Below are 18178 nucleotides of genomic sequence, written 5' to 3' on the forward strand. Positions count from 1 at the left end.
CCATCATTTACCTGAAGCTAATATGTGGAAAATTTTTTTCTCAAAAGAACTAAGATTGCCTTCAATTTTTTTAATGAGGGTTACATTCTATATACAGTGCATGTGTATAAACATATACATACATCTAATGATTGTCCAAAATATAGTAGGTATGCAATACATTATATAATTGCCACAAATAACATTATTTATACCCTTTTGCCTAAGTGTATTGCCTTTTAATGAAACTTTTCCCCCTCTGTCAGTTGAAACTAACTTACTAAAATGCAGCCACCCACTCAAACCTTTCCTGTGTTTCCTCAGGCACACTGCAGAGACCTTTCTACCCTCCATGAACATGTGTGTATAGGACGTACAAGACAAATGAGTGTCCTCTGTTGTCCTGTGCTGCTGCTGTAGGTGGCTCAGACTTGGAGCTGTCCAACAAGGAGAAGATGGACTCCAAAGATGAAAGCTCCCATGTGTGGCCGACGTCTGCGGATCATGAACAGAACACTGCACAGGTGAAGCACAGCCTCTTCCAGCTCACTGCTGGCAGCAGTGTTTTACTCGGGTAGATGCTGACAGCTAAAGAAATACCAGTGTCTTTGTCTCTGTAGTAAGAGTGCTTGGGAGGGAGCCCAAGTGAGAATTTGCTGTGAGATGCTGGACTGCATCAGCACTTTGCTTCACTGACAGGTCTCCTGTGAGGTAGAAGAACTCATTGGTCACCGTAGGCTTCACCTGTGCACCTTACTGGTAGACGCTGTCTAACTACCCTCCTTTATCTGTGCTATTGATCCTGAAAACCTCAAACTATTGCTGACTTCTTTTACATTAACCAGTGTAGGGTTTCAGTTCTTCGTGAGTGATGAAGCCTAAGATGTTTTATAAAGTGAGTGGCCTATCGTCCCTTTTAAGATAGGGTCTTGTCTGTCCTGGAACTCTCTATATAGTCCAGACTGGCCTTAAACTCAGAGATCTGCCTGCTTCTGCTCCCAAGTGATGATGGGGGCATGCTTGGCCCATAAACTCATTTTTAAACAATAGTATAAACATAAGGTTTTGATCTAATTTTTCACTGAATTGTGTAATCCTAGTACCATTATCAAAATCAGAACGTTAACCTTGAAATATTTAAATGTGCAAATATTACTTAATTTAGGCAATATAATCAATGCTATAATAAGTAATGATGATTATTTAATAAGATTTAAAAGTTGCAGCCTAAAATTCAGAGAAAAGTGGTTCCACAGAGATACTTTCAGCAGAACACTGCTTTTCTCATGGAAACTGTTTTGATAACTACTGTCATGATTTTATATATTTTATTTATCCAAAAGGAAGGTAAAAGGTGTGGTGTAGTGGCACATGCCCACTGGGAGACAGAAGCAATTGAGCTCTGTGAGTTTAAGGACAGTCTGGTCAACTTTGTGAGTTCCGAGCCAGTTGGGGTTACATAGTGAGACCCTGTCTTTAAAGATTTATTTATTTATTATGTACATAGAAGAGGGCGCCAGATCTCATTACAGATGGTTGTGAGCTACCATGTGGGTGCTGGGAATTGAACTCAGGACCTCTGGAAGAGCAGTCGGTGCTCTTAACCTCTGAGCCATCTCTCCAGCCCGAGACCCTGTCTTTAAAAAAAAGAAAGAAAGAAAGAAATGTCTTTGTGAGGTTCCTTTGTGACCAGGGTCCTTGCCTGTAGGGGAGCTGAGGTCAGGATACCCCACTCTACCCCTTCTTACCAGTCATTTCTGCTCCTAAGTTCTGCAAATTCTTGTTTATAGACTCTCCATGAGGAAAACCAAATGGAAAAGCTTAGCTTTCTCCTTTTTTGAGGAAAATATCTGTTCCCCCATTTTAAAGCTTTGGTAAGAATAAGAAAACTGAAAATTATAAGATTATCAATCTGAAGTCACAGAATTTCCTTACGACAATGAAAGCTGTGCAGATACCTTGTGAACCTAATTCCCCCATGTGTGTGCTTTATCTTCAGGTGTAAATTGATGTATACAGAAGACAGACTAATCACCTAGCAGGAAATCTGTGGATTCCTATGGTCCTCAATTATACTTGGCCTTTGGCATTCTTTCTGGGCATTAAGTTAGTTTATGTGTCATCTGTGAAATCTATTATTTCCCATTGGAGAAAACTGCCATAAAAACATTAGGACCAGGGCCAAGTCAGAAAAGGAGCAAGGATGCCCACCAAGATGAGTGCTCGGTTGTCTGCCTGCAGACTTTCCATATCAAGCACCAGGCAAATGCCATGCTGGATCCTCAGAGTCAATCTTCTATTGCTGACCACTCAGAGAGGTTTTTATACAATTCAGTTTTGCTCTTAGTTCTTTAGGTATTAGGACACAGAAGATTATCTCCCTGGGGACAGCCTAACTACTTGACCAGTACCATTTAACGGTACTTCATTAGGGTTTTCAGCTTCTTTCTTAGCTAGCGGGGAAGAGTTGCATCACCCCCATTGATGCAGTGACATTTCCTGATGTGCCTCCATGCAGTATGTCCTTCACAAATAACGTGTAGGAGTAAAAGTGACCTTATTTTAATATGTCTGCTGAAAAGCATTATCCATTATACAATAGAATTTTTATGATGTGTTGAAAGCAATTGCTTTTAGGGCTACATCACAGAGCAATGTGTGTTTTGTATTTTGGCAGTGGTGTCGTGCAGGAATCTGCAGTTGCTTTTCCAGGATCAATTAATTGTCTCACCAGAAGTTATCTATTTGCATTGGGTTTTTAAGGCGAAAGAATTCAAGTCAGCTCTCTAATGTTAAGCAGTAAATTACTGACAAGGTCCGTGCATCCTGCCTTCTGGTCTCTAGCTCAGTGTGGGTCTTCCTTTTTCTTGCATTAGGGATATTTCAGTTCAGTTATGCTTGGTGGCCATATGCCTTTGTGAGCTTGATTTTGCTTTATAAGGATAGATGCTACATACATGCTTGCTTTTCCCCGCAGGTGCACTTTGTTCCGGATGCTGGCACTGTGGCTCAGATTGTATACACTGATGACCAAGTTCGTCCACCCCAGCAGGTGGTGTACACAGCAGATGGTGCCTCCTACACATCAGTGGACGGTCCAGAGCACACACTGGTGTACATCCACCCGGTAGAAGCTGCACAGGCATGTGAAGGATTGGTTTTGACTTTTTTATTAATTAATACACTAATTACTTATGTTTGCCATGGGTCAGTTGTTATCCTAGATGTTTTGATTCAGTAAACATTCAGATAAGATTTGTGCTGCCAAGGAGCATATAACTAACTTGGCAATGAAAGAGATGTTTCATTTATTTCAGTTGAGTGCAAAAATGAGTTAGAACCCCAGTCTCATGTCAGGCTTTCTTCCCAGTGACCAGTTAGGTGGGTATCAGTTTGTTACCTTTCCTGAGTGTCCAGACTAAGCATTGTGTTCTGCACACGACACAGTGTTTAGATAAATCACAGTTGACTCTATGAAAGACTCCAGATTATTTCAGTTCAGTGTACAAGCAAAGGGTCCTACCAGCTTATACTGTTATTGGTTAGTAACTTACTGGTTTATAGAACTCTAACAGAAGCCAAGGCACATTCTCACAAAAGCTTTACAATATGGCTTTTACTTTTTGCCACTGACTTAGAGCTTCTAAAAGAGTGACAGAGATATTCCACAAATATTGTTGGCACTTTACAATGTACAAAGTATTTATAACGTGCTCCATACATATATGTGTGTTATTTACAGTACATATTCACAGGCCTTACTACCATACTCACACAAACTAAGGAAGGCTGAGGATATAGTAAGTATGCAACACATTGTACTACTATTATTTCTTCATTTTGTATTGCATTTTAACCTAGACCTTTATGCATGCTAAGTATATGCTCTACCAGTGGCCTGTAATATCATCCCCTAAACAGCATTTGTCTGTCTGTCTGTTTGTCTGTCTGCCTGTCCATCTGTCTGTCTATCTATCTTTCTGTCTATCTATCTATCTATCTATCTATCTATCTATCTATCTATTTTTGAGGCAAGGGTTTTTCTACATAACCTTGGCTGTCCTGGAACTCACTATTTTGTAATTCAAGCTGGCCTTGAACTCACAGAGATCTGCTTGCCTCTGCCACCTGAATGCTGGGACGAAAAGCACCTGCCACCCTGCCTGGCTTCATTTGGTTTTTTTAAATGCATATTTTTATAGTATGATCCTTGTCATAAAATTGTCCTTGTATAATATTTTATCAAGAGGCTCATATCACTTCTGAGAAAAAATGAGACTCCCTTCCTTCTAACACATTTCTAGTTCATATAGAAATGAACTTGCCAAATGCTCACATGGTCCTTTTGGAGTGTCTTGGCTTAGTGTTATTTCTCCAACTGTATTAAAGTACAACCAAGCCGGGCGGTGGTGGCACACGCCTTTAATCCCAGCAGAAGGCAGAGGCAGGTGGATCTCTTTGAGTTTCAGACTAGCTAGAGCAATGCAGAGAAACCCTGTCTCAGAAAACAATAACAACAAAATAAAGTATAACCAGACAGTGTATGTAAAGGATGGCCTGTGTACTTAACTGCTAGTTTATTATAATATTACTAAATGTCTGAATTTTGATAATTTTTCAAATGTCAAACTGAAGGAATTTCAACTTCCTCTAACTTTCCTTCACTGGAATTCAGATTTAACCAGTTTTCCTTTTTTTCTCTTCCCCTTCCCCAAACAGGGTTTCTTTGTGTAGCTTAGTTTTTATTTTAGTCCCATAGGTTTACCAAAGTCTTGGGCAAATTAAATTCTTTCAAACGATGTAGAAAAGAGACTTTTTCTGGATTGCACATACTAACCATATCTTAGCTGTAACAGTATGGACATTTTCCTTCTTTAGTTATTATGTGTTTATAATGACTAAATTTCTTTATTATCATTATTATTATACCTGCTGGTTTTAGTAAAAGACAAACAAACAAACAAACAAACAAACAAACAAAAACAGAACCAGTGGCCAGGTGGTGGCCTGTAATCTCAGCACTTGGGAGGCAGAGGCAGGAGGATCTCTGTGAGTTGGAGGCCAGCCTATTCTACAGAGCTAGTTCCAGGACAGTCAGGGCTCCATAGAGAAATTCTGTTTGTAAAAACCAAAAAAAAAAAAAAAAAAAAAAAAAAAGAGCCTGTGGGCTGTATATTCAATTTATGTTCTTTCTGCTTTTTTTTTTTTTTTTAAAGATTTATATATTTATTATGTATACAGAAGAGAGCATCAGATCTCATTACAGATGGTTGCTAGGAATTGAACTCAGGACCTCTGGAAGAGCAGTCGGTGCTCTTAACCTCTGAGCCAGCTCTCCAGCTTCTCTTTCTACTTTTCTAATGAAAAACGTATGTTCATATTGTAAAAGCTTAAAACCCGTGTTCCTGATACTCCTCTGTGTTTCTACCTCTCAATCCATCTCTATTGACTCTGTGAGCAGGGTTCAATGTAAATGGCATGTCTTTTATGTTTCCATGTCATGCCTTTTTAATTAGCAGTGACAGTCAACCTCCAGAAAGGCTTTGCTTGAGAGTAGAATATTGAAGGATGTTAGTCTTTTGGGATGGCTGCTTATTCAATCTCTGGAGCCTTTTGAATGAAAGACTCCAGGCAAGTGCAAGAATACTGTCTGTATCTCTGTATTAATGAAGGATTACCAGCTATGAGTCAAGATAACTCTCCCACGTTGGTGCTTAGCAGAGTGATTTTTTTCCTGTGTGGGTGAGCAGTCTAAGATCTACTGATATGTTTGTTTGTTTTCCTCCAGACTCTGTTTACAGATCCAACTCAGGTAGCTTATGTCCAACAGGATGCCACAGCTCAACAGGTAATAAAAAATCCTTTGTGCCATTTGGGAGTATAGAGTGGCTGTCATGTTCCTGCAGGGTCCTTCTACCCCTATGCCATCTTGAGTGGTTTTTTATTTTTATTTTTTATTTATTTATTTTTTAATGTACATTATCTAACCTCTTTAATGCAAACAAAGCAAAACAGACCATAATACTAACACAGTGCATGAGTGTATTGGAATAGCCTGCTAGTAAGAAGTGATTGGTTCAGGAAGTTGTAAGAAGTAAGCACATACTGCTGGGGATGATGAGACAGGACAATTGGCTGACCCACCTGGTCAAGACTAGCCTGGGTCAAATAGTGAGTCTTTGTATCAGACAAACAGGATATTTGTTCATGTTTCCAGTAGAAGAATGGCATGAGTTTTGAAAGTGTCTTTTGATGGAGGGCAGACCTGGTGTCATTATAATACCAGTACTTGGGAGGCAGAGACTGGAGAGTCACAGGTTCTAAGTCAGATTAAGCTATATAGCTAGGTTCTGTCTCAGGAGAGAGGCAGGAAGAGAGAGAGACAGAGATGAACAGAGACAAAGATAGGCACACCACCATATCCTCTGAAAGCTGGCAAGCCTGTCACTGTGGACACTCTCGAGGAGTTCCTCATCAGTTACTTGAAAGAGAAATTTCTTTTCCAGACAATAAACACAGCACCCTTTTCATCCCCCAATTAGTGAAGTATGGTTTGGGGTGGCTGCTGTCAACAGTAGTAGCCTGAAAAAGACTGATGAGGAGTGTTTTGATGGACAAACCAGATGGTAGCTAGGACCTCAGCTTTCCTATGATGGAAGAGAGGTGACTGTCTCTATGTGCCTCCTAGAGATGTATACTTCCTATTGTGTCATATTAGGTGGAGTGTTCATCCCAGCAAATCAAACCCGAATATGACCAAAGGGTGTTCTAAAACTGACAGCATGCACAGTGGACAAACTGGATGAGTCAAAAGACATATGAGAAATCTAGCCGATGGACTCCAGGAGAAATGGCCTGGGGTCTTTTTATTTTGTTTTGTTTTTGTTTTTGTTTTTTGTTTTGCTTATTTTGTTGTGGAGATGATCTCCTGTATTCTAAGCTGCTGGCCTTGAACTCACTATGTAGCAAAAGGAGATTTTAAAGTTCTGATCTGCTCGCCTTTATTTCCGTATACTGAGATTACAGGCATGCACCATCACACTCAATGTGTGTCCTGGGGATCAAACCCAAGGCTTCTGCGCATGCTACACACATATTGTATTAGTGGAGCTACATCCAAGCCAGATAACCTGTTTGGATTTTGTTGTTGTTGTTTTGTTTTAGTTTGTGTAAGAATTCTACCACTGAGCTATGTCTCCTGACTTTTCCCACAAATAAATTGCAAGGGAAAAGAAGAGGAGGGGAACTAACAGATTCGGATGTATCAGTAAATGCTGTACATGATTTTCATTTGGATCCTGATTAGATAAAGCTAAGTCTAAAAAAGGAGGGAAATAGTAACACTAATGGATTTTTAATTAGACTAAAGAATAGTTACGTTTTTAGAAGTGATACTATGTAAACTATAAAGGTAATTATATATAAATATACACATTGGACTATTTCAAGATGACAGCCTATATATATAGTGTGTGTGTGTGTGTGTAGTTTTTGTTTCACGGTAATCTAGTGAGAGGTAAAGAGGGTGGGAGATCGGTTGGTGTTTTGAGTCTAAATGGGACATATATGAGGTTTGAAGTTTGTTACATTGCTCTATTTAATGCATTTGAGATTTGTCCTTGTGAGTAAGAAAACAGTGTGTTTGTTTGAGACAGTGTCTTAGTTGTGTGGCCTAAGCTGGTCTCAAATATGATACTCTCCTGCCTCAGCCTCTCATGGTCTGGGATTACAGGTGTGAGCTACCATACCTTGTTTAAGAAAACAGTTTTGACAGTTCTTTGTAAAATGCGTCTGGGTTATTGAAGAAATTTATATTCTTGTCAACTATATGAGAATGCCCATTTTCGACATTCTGCCACTGGTATATTTGAATTCTTTTCAAATTTTGCCAATCTGATAGACAAATGGTGTTCTGTTGTTTTACTATTGAGGCATGTTTTAATTGATGGGTCTGTTTCCATTTGCACCTCAAAGGGCCCTTCATCTTCTCTAATCTCCAGAAACAATCTGGTCCTTTGATGTTTTGTATGAAAGGAAAGTTGTACTTAGATAGCACTGTGAACCATGGCATTATAAGTTAGTGTGACTGTAGTTGGCTTAGAGCCTTGCTTGAGTTTTTCCTCCGTCCTCTTCTTCATTCTGGGATCAAGTTCAGGTCCTTGTACAAGGGGAGCACACACTGTACCACTGAGCTACATCTTTCTTTCTGCCTTAATGGAAAGCTTTTGTTTTTGTCTTTGGTGATGGGGAGATCTTCTTGTGTGTTCATTCCTTTGTCTTTAGGAGAGGTACCAGTGATGTGTAGATGTGGAAGCGCCCACTCCTCTTTATTCCCGAAAGTGAGCATGTGGGACTCCCCACACGCAGAGAAGAAAACATGCTTCCCTGATAATTGGGCTCAGTGGGAGTCACAAAGCATTCTGTCATACTCACTGCTGTCCAGTGTCGTTTCCTGTCTCACTTCTCAGATGAATCGTGTCCTGAAATGCATTGGGTAGATTTGGAATTAATCACAGGGTGCCATTAAGTGGGAAGAAAGTATACAGCAAGTTTAGCAAATTCTTTTTCCTTTCACTGTGCTTGATTGTGTAGTGGTTGAAATGTACAGGACTTAACAGCTTCGTTTTAATTTTTTTTTTCCTCTGTGTAAATCAGGCACACACTGGTCACTTACCCACTGCCTGGCCATTACCAGGAGCATGCATAGTTAGCCTGTTGCCTGGTATTCAAGGAGGGGTGAAGTAGGGGGTGTTTATCTCCTCTGCTGCCTTCCTTGAATAGACTAAATTCCACAGGGGCTGTTGTGACATAGTGGAAAAACCAAGTTGTGGCAGAACTTGAATTTCATGTCTGCAGTTTAGGGGCCGATAACATACCTCATCTCAGTGGAACTTAGACGCTTACCTAGTGCTCAGTAAATAGCAGGTGAATTTGAATTACACTACTTTGCAGAGCAGCCCACTGTGTGTTCAGGTCTGTGCTATCTACAGATAGACAGTTCTTACCCGGGAATGGTCTTTGATGCTTCTCCTGCTTTTTCCACAGTGGTTGTGCTTCAGGTTGGTATTCTGTGTTCATGTCTACTTGAGCACCAGTCCTCAAAGCTAATGCAGAAACGTGGGAAAGGGAAAGGGTGCCGATACACTTGTCATGTCAGCTTTCTCAGCAGCTCTGAGAAGCCAGCAGCAGCTTTGCTGAACCAGAGTTCTCATAGCCATATCTATTGAGAAAACTTGGAGCTTTAGAATTACTCTGAGTTGTCGAGTGCATCTTTTTGGTGGGCTTTGCAGAGAGATGAAGAATTTACAAGGAGCAGAGGGTTATGTGTGCTGTGGTTCGGTGTGTGATGACATTCATCACTAACACCAGCATCTCGGGTTCAAGAGCCGAGAGTAGAGGGCAGTGTAGTAAATTGCTTGAGGTGATGAGTGGGAATGAAGTTGCTTCCTTGCAAGTTGTGCTGAGGAGGGTGAGGAGTTGCACTGCCAGAAACCCCCTTTCTGATTCCCCTCGCCCCCCTTTCTGAAAGGCCTTGAGGTACAGGGAATGTTGTGAAAAGAATAGGCTTTTGGGTTAAATGAATGCATGTTAAAACACATGCAGGCCAGGCATGCGGGTGCATATATGTCTGTTGTCCCAGCTACTTGGGAGGGGGTGACAAGAATCATGAGTTCAGTTGGGTGCTTGTGGCACACGCCTTTAATCCCAGCACTCGGCAGGTAGAGGCAGGCGGATCTCTGTGAGTTCAACAAAACAAAAAGTTTCATGAGTTTGAGGTCATTCTGAGCTATATAGTGACGGGTAAAATGGCGCTGGTGGGTTGGCGGACATTGGTTACTGGCGGAAAAGTCACGGGCCATGGCTACCAGAGTTAAAAAGAGCTTTATTAGAATGAAGCCAGGCCTGGAGAGAGAGGAAGATGGCGGGAGCAGAGCAGGAACAGAGAGAGTGCAGGGAGAGGGGTGGGGGTCTGCATCCTGCTTTTTGCGGGTGTGGTTGGTGCGCAGTCACTTGAGCCCCTTGATGACACAAGACCCCAAGCTGCCCATGTACAAAATCCTAACATATAGAGCTCTCTTTGATTTTTGAGACAGGGTCTCTCTATGTATCCTTGGCTGTCTTGGAACTTATTACATAGACTAGTCTAACCTTGAACTCAAAGAGATCTTCCTGCTTCTGCTTCTTGAGTACTAGAATTAAAGTTAACATGTCTGGCTACATGGGGCTCTTAAAGAAAGTTGCCAAATGTGGAAGCATACACCTGTAATTCCAGATTTTAGGAGGCAGTGGCAAGAGATTCACAAGTTGAAGGCCAGTCTGAACTACATGGCAAGACTAACTTCAAAAAATCATGGTCTGGAAAAGCACAAAAGAACAACAATAAATCTCTAGGGCTTGGGAACATAAGTCAGTAAGTAGTGCTTGCCTAGCCTGAATAGGGTCCTGGATTCCAGTGCTAGAACTGAAACAAAGCAGAACAAAGCAACAACAAAAAGAAGAAATGTAAAATATGCTCTTACCATTACTAGGTACTTGGTAAGTGCCAAACATTTTACTACTGTCCTTACATACAGATTGCTTCTCTTAATCTATCTATATATGTGTGGTGTATGCATGTGTTACATGTGGTACATGTTCATGTGTTCATATGTGAGTGCACATGTGTGGAGGTCAGAGGTCAATGTTAGGTGTCTTTCTTATTTGCTTTCCTCCATGTTGTGGGGTGTGTAGGTCAGAAGATACTGTGGGATCTGAGGATTGAACTCAGGTTACCAGGCTTGCAAAGAAACACTTTAGCTCCTGCGCCATCTCACTACCCTACCCCTAAGCTGGTTAGCCAGTGAGCTCTGGGGTTCTTCCAGATTCCCTGCCTCCTCCCCCAACACTGAAGTTTCAGGTGCATACTGCTGTACCTAGCCTTTTTAAAAGATTTATTTATTTTTATTTTATGTGCATGGGTGTTTTGCCTGAATGTATGGATGTGCACTATGTTCTTATATGTCCACAGAGGCCAGAAGAGGGTGTTGGATCCCTTGGAACTAGAGTTACAGATGGTTGTGAGCTTCCATCTGGGTTCTGGGAAATGAGTCAGGGGCCTCTGCAGGAGCAGCAAGTGCTCTTAATCGCTGAACTCGGGATCCCAACTCAAGTCCTCATACTTAAACTGTAAGCATGTCACTGGCTGAGCCATCTCTTCCAGGCCCTGTTTCACTTAAGCTTTATCGTAGTTTTGATTCACGTGTTCACTTCCTAAATGAAGAAGCTGCGGTCAGAAGTTTAGTAACTTTCAAGTGAGGCCAGGACTGTATTCTTTGACTGACTCTAGAGCCTGTTCTCCTCTCTCAGGAGTGGCTAGAGAGGCAAGATGGACTCTCATAGAATTGCCTAATCATTGTTGGGTGGTGGCTGGTGGTGGCGCACGCCTTTGATCCCAACAATTCAGAAGCAGAGGCAGTTGGATCTCAGAGTTTGAGGCAGCCTGGTCTACAGAGTGAGTTCCAATACAGCTAGAACTACACTGAGAAATCCTGTTTCAACCTCTGCCTCCCCCCACCCACGAAAATGCCTAATTGTGGACAAAGTAGGTGGTGTTTGGCGAGACTGTGAGTGATGGTAAAGGCATGAGATGTTAGAATTGAGAATCTATAAAATCTGGGTATGCTAGAAGAACAAATAAAAGTTGTGAAACTGGGCAAGATAATACGAGCCTGTAATCCTACCACATGGGAGGTAGAGGCAGGAGGATCAGAAATTCAAGGTCATCTTGGCTGCATAAACTAGTTCAAGGCCAGCCTGGACTAATTAAGATCCTGTGTCAACAAATAAACAAAAACAACCCCAAAACAGGATAATAAAATGAAAGTCTCTGGAGATCAATGCAAATCCCCACGTAAGTAAACATCAACTATTGAAGTTCGGAGGACAGAGAATGAGTAGAGAATGACCCAGTATCTCTAAGTCCTAGTTAAGTTTGCTGTGGGAAGGTGGCTGTCATATATGCTAAGTGTGGACTGATGCTGCATTCACAGACATGTAATTCACGAGGGGATAAGCAGGCGAGATGATCAGCTGGAAGTCTGGCTGTATGAGAGATGATGGGTGAATTAGGGGTTTTGAGTCCTTGAATATTTGTGTCATGTGAAAGTTTAGACTTTTCTCCTGAGTCCCAGGGGAAAGGCCCAGGTTCTGACAGAAAGGTGTGTGTAGGGAGATGTCATTAGGCTGTTCCCAAGTGTTCTGGCTGCCCCAGGAGGAAATGAGGCCCAGAGCTATTGGAGAACTAGATTCCAGCTCCAACTGCAGTAGATTTTCAGAGCATAGGAGGCTCAGGGCACCAGATGTGGCTTGTTGGGGAACTGGAACACGGTGCATTTCGAAGGCAGATGAGGGAACAGCATCCTAACAGAGGAAAGCAGCACGTGGGAAGATAGAGAAGAGGGCAGAGGGAACGTTAAATGGTTCCATGACTGAGAAGGACATGGGTTGAATATGGTCAGGTTGTCTGTGACGCTTTAACACTCATTTTGTGGGGCTCTTTATGTTATCTGCATGTGTGCCGAGCACCTTTGATCCTGTATGTCACCTAAGTGTTTGCTTATTTGCAACATTGACTTGAGCACAAGGAAATGAACATTCATCCCTTTCACTCTTTTCAAAACACTTAATCTTCTCCGAGGGTTTCCCAGGAGAGCTCTCAGCTATGAAGTTGCACCAACTCGTTATACCCTGTATTTAGTTTTAAAGTGGAGTGGGGATGCAGCTTAGTGGTAGAACATTTGCCGAGTGTGTAGAAAGCTCTGGGCTCCCTTCCTAGCACTGAAGACAGGACAAAACAAAACAAAACATGAAGCTGAAATAAGTAGTCCCAGTTACTCAGGAGACAGGAGGACCGACCACTTGAGTCTAGGGGTTTGGAGAGCTTACCGGGCAGCATAGTAATTCTGTCTCCGACAGGTAATAAGCAGGGCTGGGCCAGTGGCTCAGTGGGGAAAAAAAGCTCTCAGAACACACAGAAATGGGAATGGTAGTGAGTGCCTGTAACCCCAGCGCTGCAGGGCCAGAGACAAATAGATACCAGGAGCTTGTTGGCCACATGGTGCAGCCGAATTAATGAGCTCCAGGTTCTGTAATAGACCCTGCCTCAAAAAGAAAGTGGGGCTATAGAGATGGCTCAGTGGCTAAGAGTATATACTACTCTGCCAGAGAATTCAAGTTCAGATCCCAGCACCCACATCAGGTGATTCATAACCACCTATATCTCCAGCTTCATGGAGATACAGCATCTCTGGCCTCTGTGGGCACCTGCATTCATGTACATATACATAATTTTTAAAAAAGATGAGTGATTAAAGAAAATAACAACTCTCCAGGCAGTGATGACACAGGCCTTTAATCCCAGCACTTGGGAAGCAGAGGCAGGTGCATCTCTGTGAGTTTGAGGCCAGCCTGGGCTATAGAGTGAGATCTAGGACAGCCAAGGTGGTTATCCAGTGAAATCTGTCTCAAAAAACCAAACCAAACCAGCATAACAACTCAACGTTTATATCTGACCCCCACATATGCATGCCCACTCATTCACATATGTATGTGTGCATCACACAAGTTTCTAGACAAGCAAAGTAATTGAAGAAACCATATATTCACTTCCCTGCATGGTAGCCACTTCTAGAAGGAAGGAGGGGCCCTTGCCCCAGATTTCATTTATATATGACGGCTGAAGATCCCACACGCATCTCTGAAGGAGGCAATGGGAAGATGCTGTGTGTGCACCTGAAGTCTCTGGGGAGGTAGGGCAGGTCCATTAAGCCAATGTGAAATGACTTAGGCCAGCAAGGAGAGGAACTAGATTTAACCTGTTAGATTCAAATTCAAACTAGATTGAACCTGTGTGTGTCAGAGAGAGACCAAGGCTTCTCAGTCTGCCCAGATGTGAGACAGAAGGTGAGGTGGGAGGATTGAGCTTGAAAGATAAGGACATTAGACATCAGAGAGGGAGTTAAAGTTTTCCTTGCAACTTATGAACAGAAGCCGTTTTTTCAAAGTCTTGGAAGGAGCTAGCGTGAAAAACATATTCTTCCAGTGTATGTATGTCATGCATGTATGTGGGTCCCAGTTGACTTAAGAGAGGTGCCTGCTTGCTTTATCCCTTAAGCTTCTGCCCAAGCCTCATTACTTGTACATAACCAGGTGCTGCCTTCCATCGAGAGTGTGGATGCTTCCGACCCTCTGGCAACTCTGCAGAACCCAATTGCCAGACTAGATGCAAAAGAGGAAGAGGAAGAGGAAGAAGATGAGGATGAGGATACAGAGGAAGAGGAGGAAGAGGATGCTGAAGACACCGATGTGGATGATTGGCAGCCTGACCCACCCCGGCCTTTTGACCCCCATGATTTGTGTAAGTACAGGCCCTGGACTCTCCCAGGAAGATGTGCGTGAGTGTAGACATGTGCACAGTAATTGTCCATCCCATCTACTGGCACATCATCTCTCTTTGTCTTCCCAGCATCCCTGGGAGGGAGGTCATGACCATTGCTTTTGTTTTTATTGATAAAAAGAATCTGGGGTTGGGGATTTAGCTTAGTGGTAGAGCGCTTGCCTAGCAAGTGCGAGGCCCTGGGTTCGGTCCTCAGGTCCAGGAAAAAAAAAAGTTTTAGCCGGGCGGTGGTGGCGCACGCCTGTAATCCCAGCACTCGGGAGGTAGAGGGAGGTGGATCTCTGTGAGTTTGAGGCCAACCTGGTCTACAGAGCTAGTCCAGGACAGGCTCCAAAGCTACAGAGAAACCCTGTCTCGAAAAACAAAAAACAAAACAAAACAAAACAAACAAAAACAAAACAAAACAAAAAAAAGAATCTGAAACCCAGAACGGTTAGGTGCCTGTCCAGGGTCAAGTGAGTGGGCAACAGGGCGTCCACACCAGGGCTTAAGTTGCTACAGTGAGTTGGCCTAGGTCAGGTCTTTGCACTGTGCTGCTTGTCTCTTTCAGGGAATCACTTAAGAATGCTTACATGTTCCCAGGCACTGAGTACAGATGCACTCTATAGCCTTTATAGGTTGGCCTCTTTCTCAAGGTCGTAACTTTGAGCGCCTTGGAGAGCTGGACTCTAGCTCTGGGTGGCTGCCCCCACCCTAAAGTGGCCTTCTGTGTTTACCTCCCAACTCATTGTTTTCTTTCTGTGGGTTTCTGTGTCCATGTGGCAAAGACTGACCCCATTCACTTGAGTGACCCAGGCTCTTTAGAGGTGTGGCTTTGCACTCCCCTCACAAGCCTTCTCTGTGCGTTGGTAAAGCTTGTCTGTGTGGGGCCGATACTCAGCCCCACGTAACAAAGAACTTCATTTTGTTTTTCTTTGAATTCTCAAGTTTTCAAGGCAACTCCTTAATCAAATGCACTGAAACCTACTTTATCTTATAAATATTAATACAAAGTCACTCTCCATTACTTGAAAATTGTAGAAATTGTGAATACCTAAACCAGGTCACCACATAGCCAGAGGGGGTGGGGCATGATGAGTATGAACTCTGTTTGGCCTGGTTATTCTGATGTGAGGCCCTGAGTATATCTTCTGGGTTCTTCTAGCAAAGGGAGGGAACTTGCCTGGCTTGAGGCAAATGGAGGATTCAGCATGAGTTGGAAATGCATGTCCCTCCAGGATTAGACTAATGGTGCTGTCTGGTAATAAAGGGATCCTGGTGATGTTTAATTTAGCATCCTCCGGCCTTGCACCCTGAAGTGGACAGCACTCTGTTAGCCTTAGACTGTCCCCATGTTACAGCTTCTCAAACTCCCTGGGAGGAAGTGGATTAAACAGTATTGTCAGGGTTGATCCCCCAACAGCTGTTGCATTTTTTCCTCAGAATTGATTTGTAAATTGTGTCCACTGTTTGAACCACTATCCAGCAGGGAGATAGATCATAACTTACATATTACTTTTAGCAAGTTTAAGGAGATTAGCATGATTTTAGGGGGGATTACAGCATTCTTACTGGGCTATGGAAGGTGATGCCTTCCAGTGGAATCAACTGAAGTTTGGCCTGAAAAGGTAAGTTTGGGATGTCATTGGAACAAGAAGCTTTGAGGCATTTGACTTTCTTCAAGCGTTCTTTCTCTTGCAGGGTGTGAAGAGTGTAATAATGCGCATTCTTCTGTGTGCCCAAAGCATGGCCCCTTGCATCCGATCCCTAACCGTCCTGTGCTCACTCGGGCGAGAGCAAGTCTGCCTCTGGTCCTCTACATAGATAGGTTTCTTGGGGGAGTGTTCTCCAAGAGGCGGATTCCCAAGCGCACCCAGTTTGGCCCTGTGGAGGGGCCTCTGGTCAGGGGGTCGGAGCTGAAAGACTGCTACATTCATCTCAAGGTAACTCAGGCTTTCTCCCACTTCACTTGTTCCATTAAGACTTGCCAAGAGGTACTCATTTCTTTCCATTTCATACTAGCTGCTAGTAGTTTGTCATGTTTTAAGTTGCTTAAATGGAAGCTTGCTCTCTGTCCTCAGTAAACCGAGAGGCGGTAACAGTGGTTGCTTGAGGCATTGTATGATCATTTGGCGATAGGTAGTTCCTGGGAGCTAGAAGTAATATGCTGGGCTTCCATCCTAAAACATCACAGGATGCTTGGGGAAATAAAGCACTGGCCATGCAAGCACAAGGACAGAGTTCAGATCCTCAGCACCCATATGGCAGCTCATAACATCTGAAACTCCAGTCCTAGGGGATCCAGATCCAGTGCCTTCTTCTGGCTTCCATGGGCACCAGGCATGCACGTGGTATGCAGACATACATTCAGGTAAAACACTCACACACACATAGTAAATAATAATAAAAAGCCTAGACAGTATGGTGACCCACCTGCAGTAATCTGAAGGTAGAGCCGGGGTCCTTGGAGCTAGTTAGCTAGACTGAACAACAGGCCTTAGTCCACTAAGTCCACTAAGGTCCACTGCCTTAGTGAATAAAATAAAGAGCTATTGAGGAAGATACCCAGTGTATCTACCCTCTGGCCTACACATGCATGAACACACATGTGCACTCTGCATACACCTGCTGGGTAGATACCTTAAATAATGGAACTGTATTTCGTAAAGCTCTGAAGGCTGCCAGGCCAAGATCAAGGTGTGGGCAGGGCAGGTTTCAGCAGAGTCTCTTCTGGGCTCCCAAAGGTTGTCACCTTGACATGTTCTCACAGGTTCTACCCCCATGTTTGGGTTCATTTTCCTCTTACTGGATTACAGTCTTCCCTGATAGTGCCATGGTAACTTAATCCCTTCTTTAAGGTATTGACATAAGTGTAGTCACATTCTGAGGAATCAGAGTTCTAGGATTCCCAAATGCATTTTTTGGAGCTGGGGGCAGGGGACACAAAATTAAACTCTCAACATAGGCCTCTGTGTATTTTTTTCTTTAATTTTATTTTATTCATTCATTCATTTTGTTTATTTATTTATTATTAGTTATTCTTATAGAGACTTTGGTGTACTTTCTCTTTTATTTACTTACTTAATTTATTTATTTGGACAGGGTCTTTCTATATAGCCCTGGCTGTCCTGGAACTCCCTATGTAGACCAGGCTAGTCTCGAACTCACAGAGATCACCTACTTCTGCCTACTAAGTGCTGGGATTAAAGGCACATGCCACCACGCCCAACTATATTTTCTATTCTGAACAAAATGATGGTAGAGGGCTGGAGATGCAGCTTACATAGTCCAGTGCTCATCTATCCTGTAATCCCAGCATTCAAGAGGGAAAGACAGGAAGATCAGGAGTTCAAGGTCATTCTTGGCTACACAGTGAGTTTGCAGCCGGCTACATGTGAACCTAGCTGAAAAAAATTTTTTACTTTAGAGCAGGGTGTGGTGGCATACACAACTATAATCCTAGCAGTTGTAAGGCTGAGGCAGGAGGATTGTGAATTCCAGGGTAACCTGGACTACATATCCAGACCCTGTATCCAAAAGAAAGACTTTAACTAGAATATGGAGAAGCCTGTGGCTGCATGTACTCTGTGTGTGCTGGAATGGTTCCAATGAGACACTTTTCAGTATGGGAATGGGTCTGACCTGTGGCATTCTTTGTGTTAAAGAATAGTTCATATGGGACTGGAAGATGGCTCAGCGGTTAGGAGCTCTGGCTGCTCTTCCAGAGGACCTGGGTTCAGTTCCCAGCACCTACATGGCAGCTTGCAGCTGTCTGTAACTCCAGTT

At 43.0% G+C, this 18178-nt stretch overlaps 1 protein-coding gene across 4 annotated transcripts in view; it reads left to right on the plus strand.

Annotated features, from left to right (window-relative positions):
- The first annotated feature begins 314 nt into the window (after positions 1-314).
- The window catches only part of Prdm10 (PR/SET domain 10), a 64741-nt gene continuing 46877 nt past the window's right edge, over positions 315-18178 (plus strand). For all 4 annotated transcript variants that reach the window (XM_036193360.1, XM_036193361.1, XM_036193364.1 and 1 more), the window contains exons 1-5: positions 315-503; positions 2957-3121; positions 5768-5827; positions 14167-14374; positions 16094-16335. In XM_036193360.1, coding sequence (XP_036049253.1) covers positions 435-503; positions 2957-3121; positions 5768-5827; positions 14167-14374; positions 16094-16335 — 744 coding nt within the window. In that variant the 5' untranslated portion in view covers positions 315-434. The remainder of the gene's footprint in view (positions 504-2956; positions 3122-5767; positions 5828-14166; positions 14375-16093; positions 16336-18178) is intronic.

The sequence above is a fragment of the Onychomys torridus genome, chromosome 7 (assembly GCF_903995425.1).
Source record: "Onychomys torridus chromosome 7, mOncTor1.1, whole genome shotgun sequence".
NCBI classification, from domain to species: domain Eukaryota; kingdom Metazoa; phylum Chordata; class Mammalia; order Rodentia; family Cricetidae; genus Onychomys; species Onychomys torridus.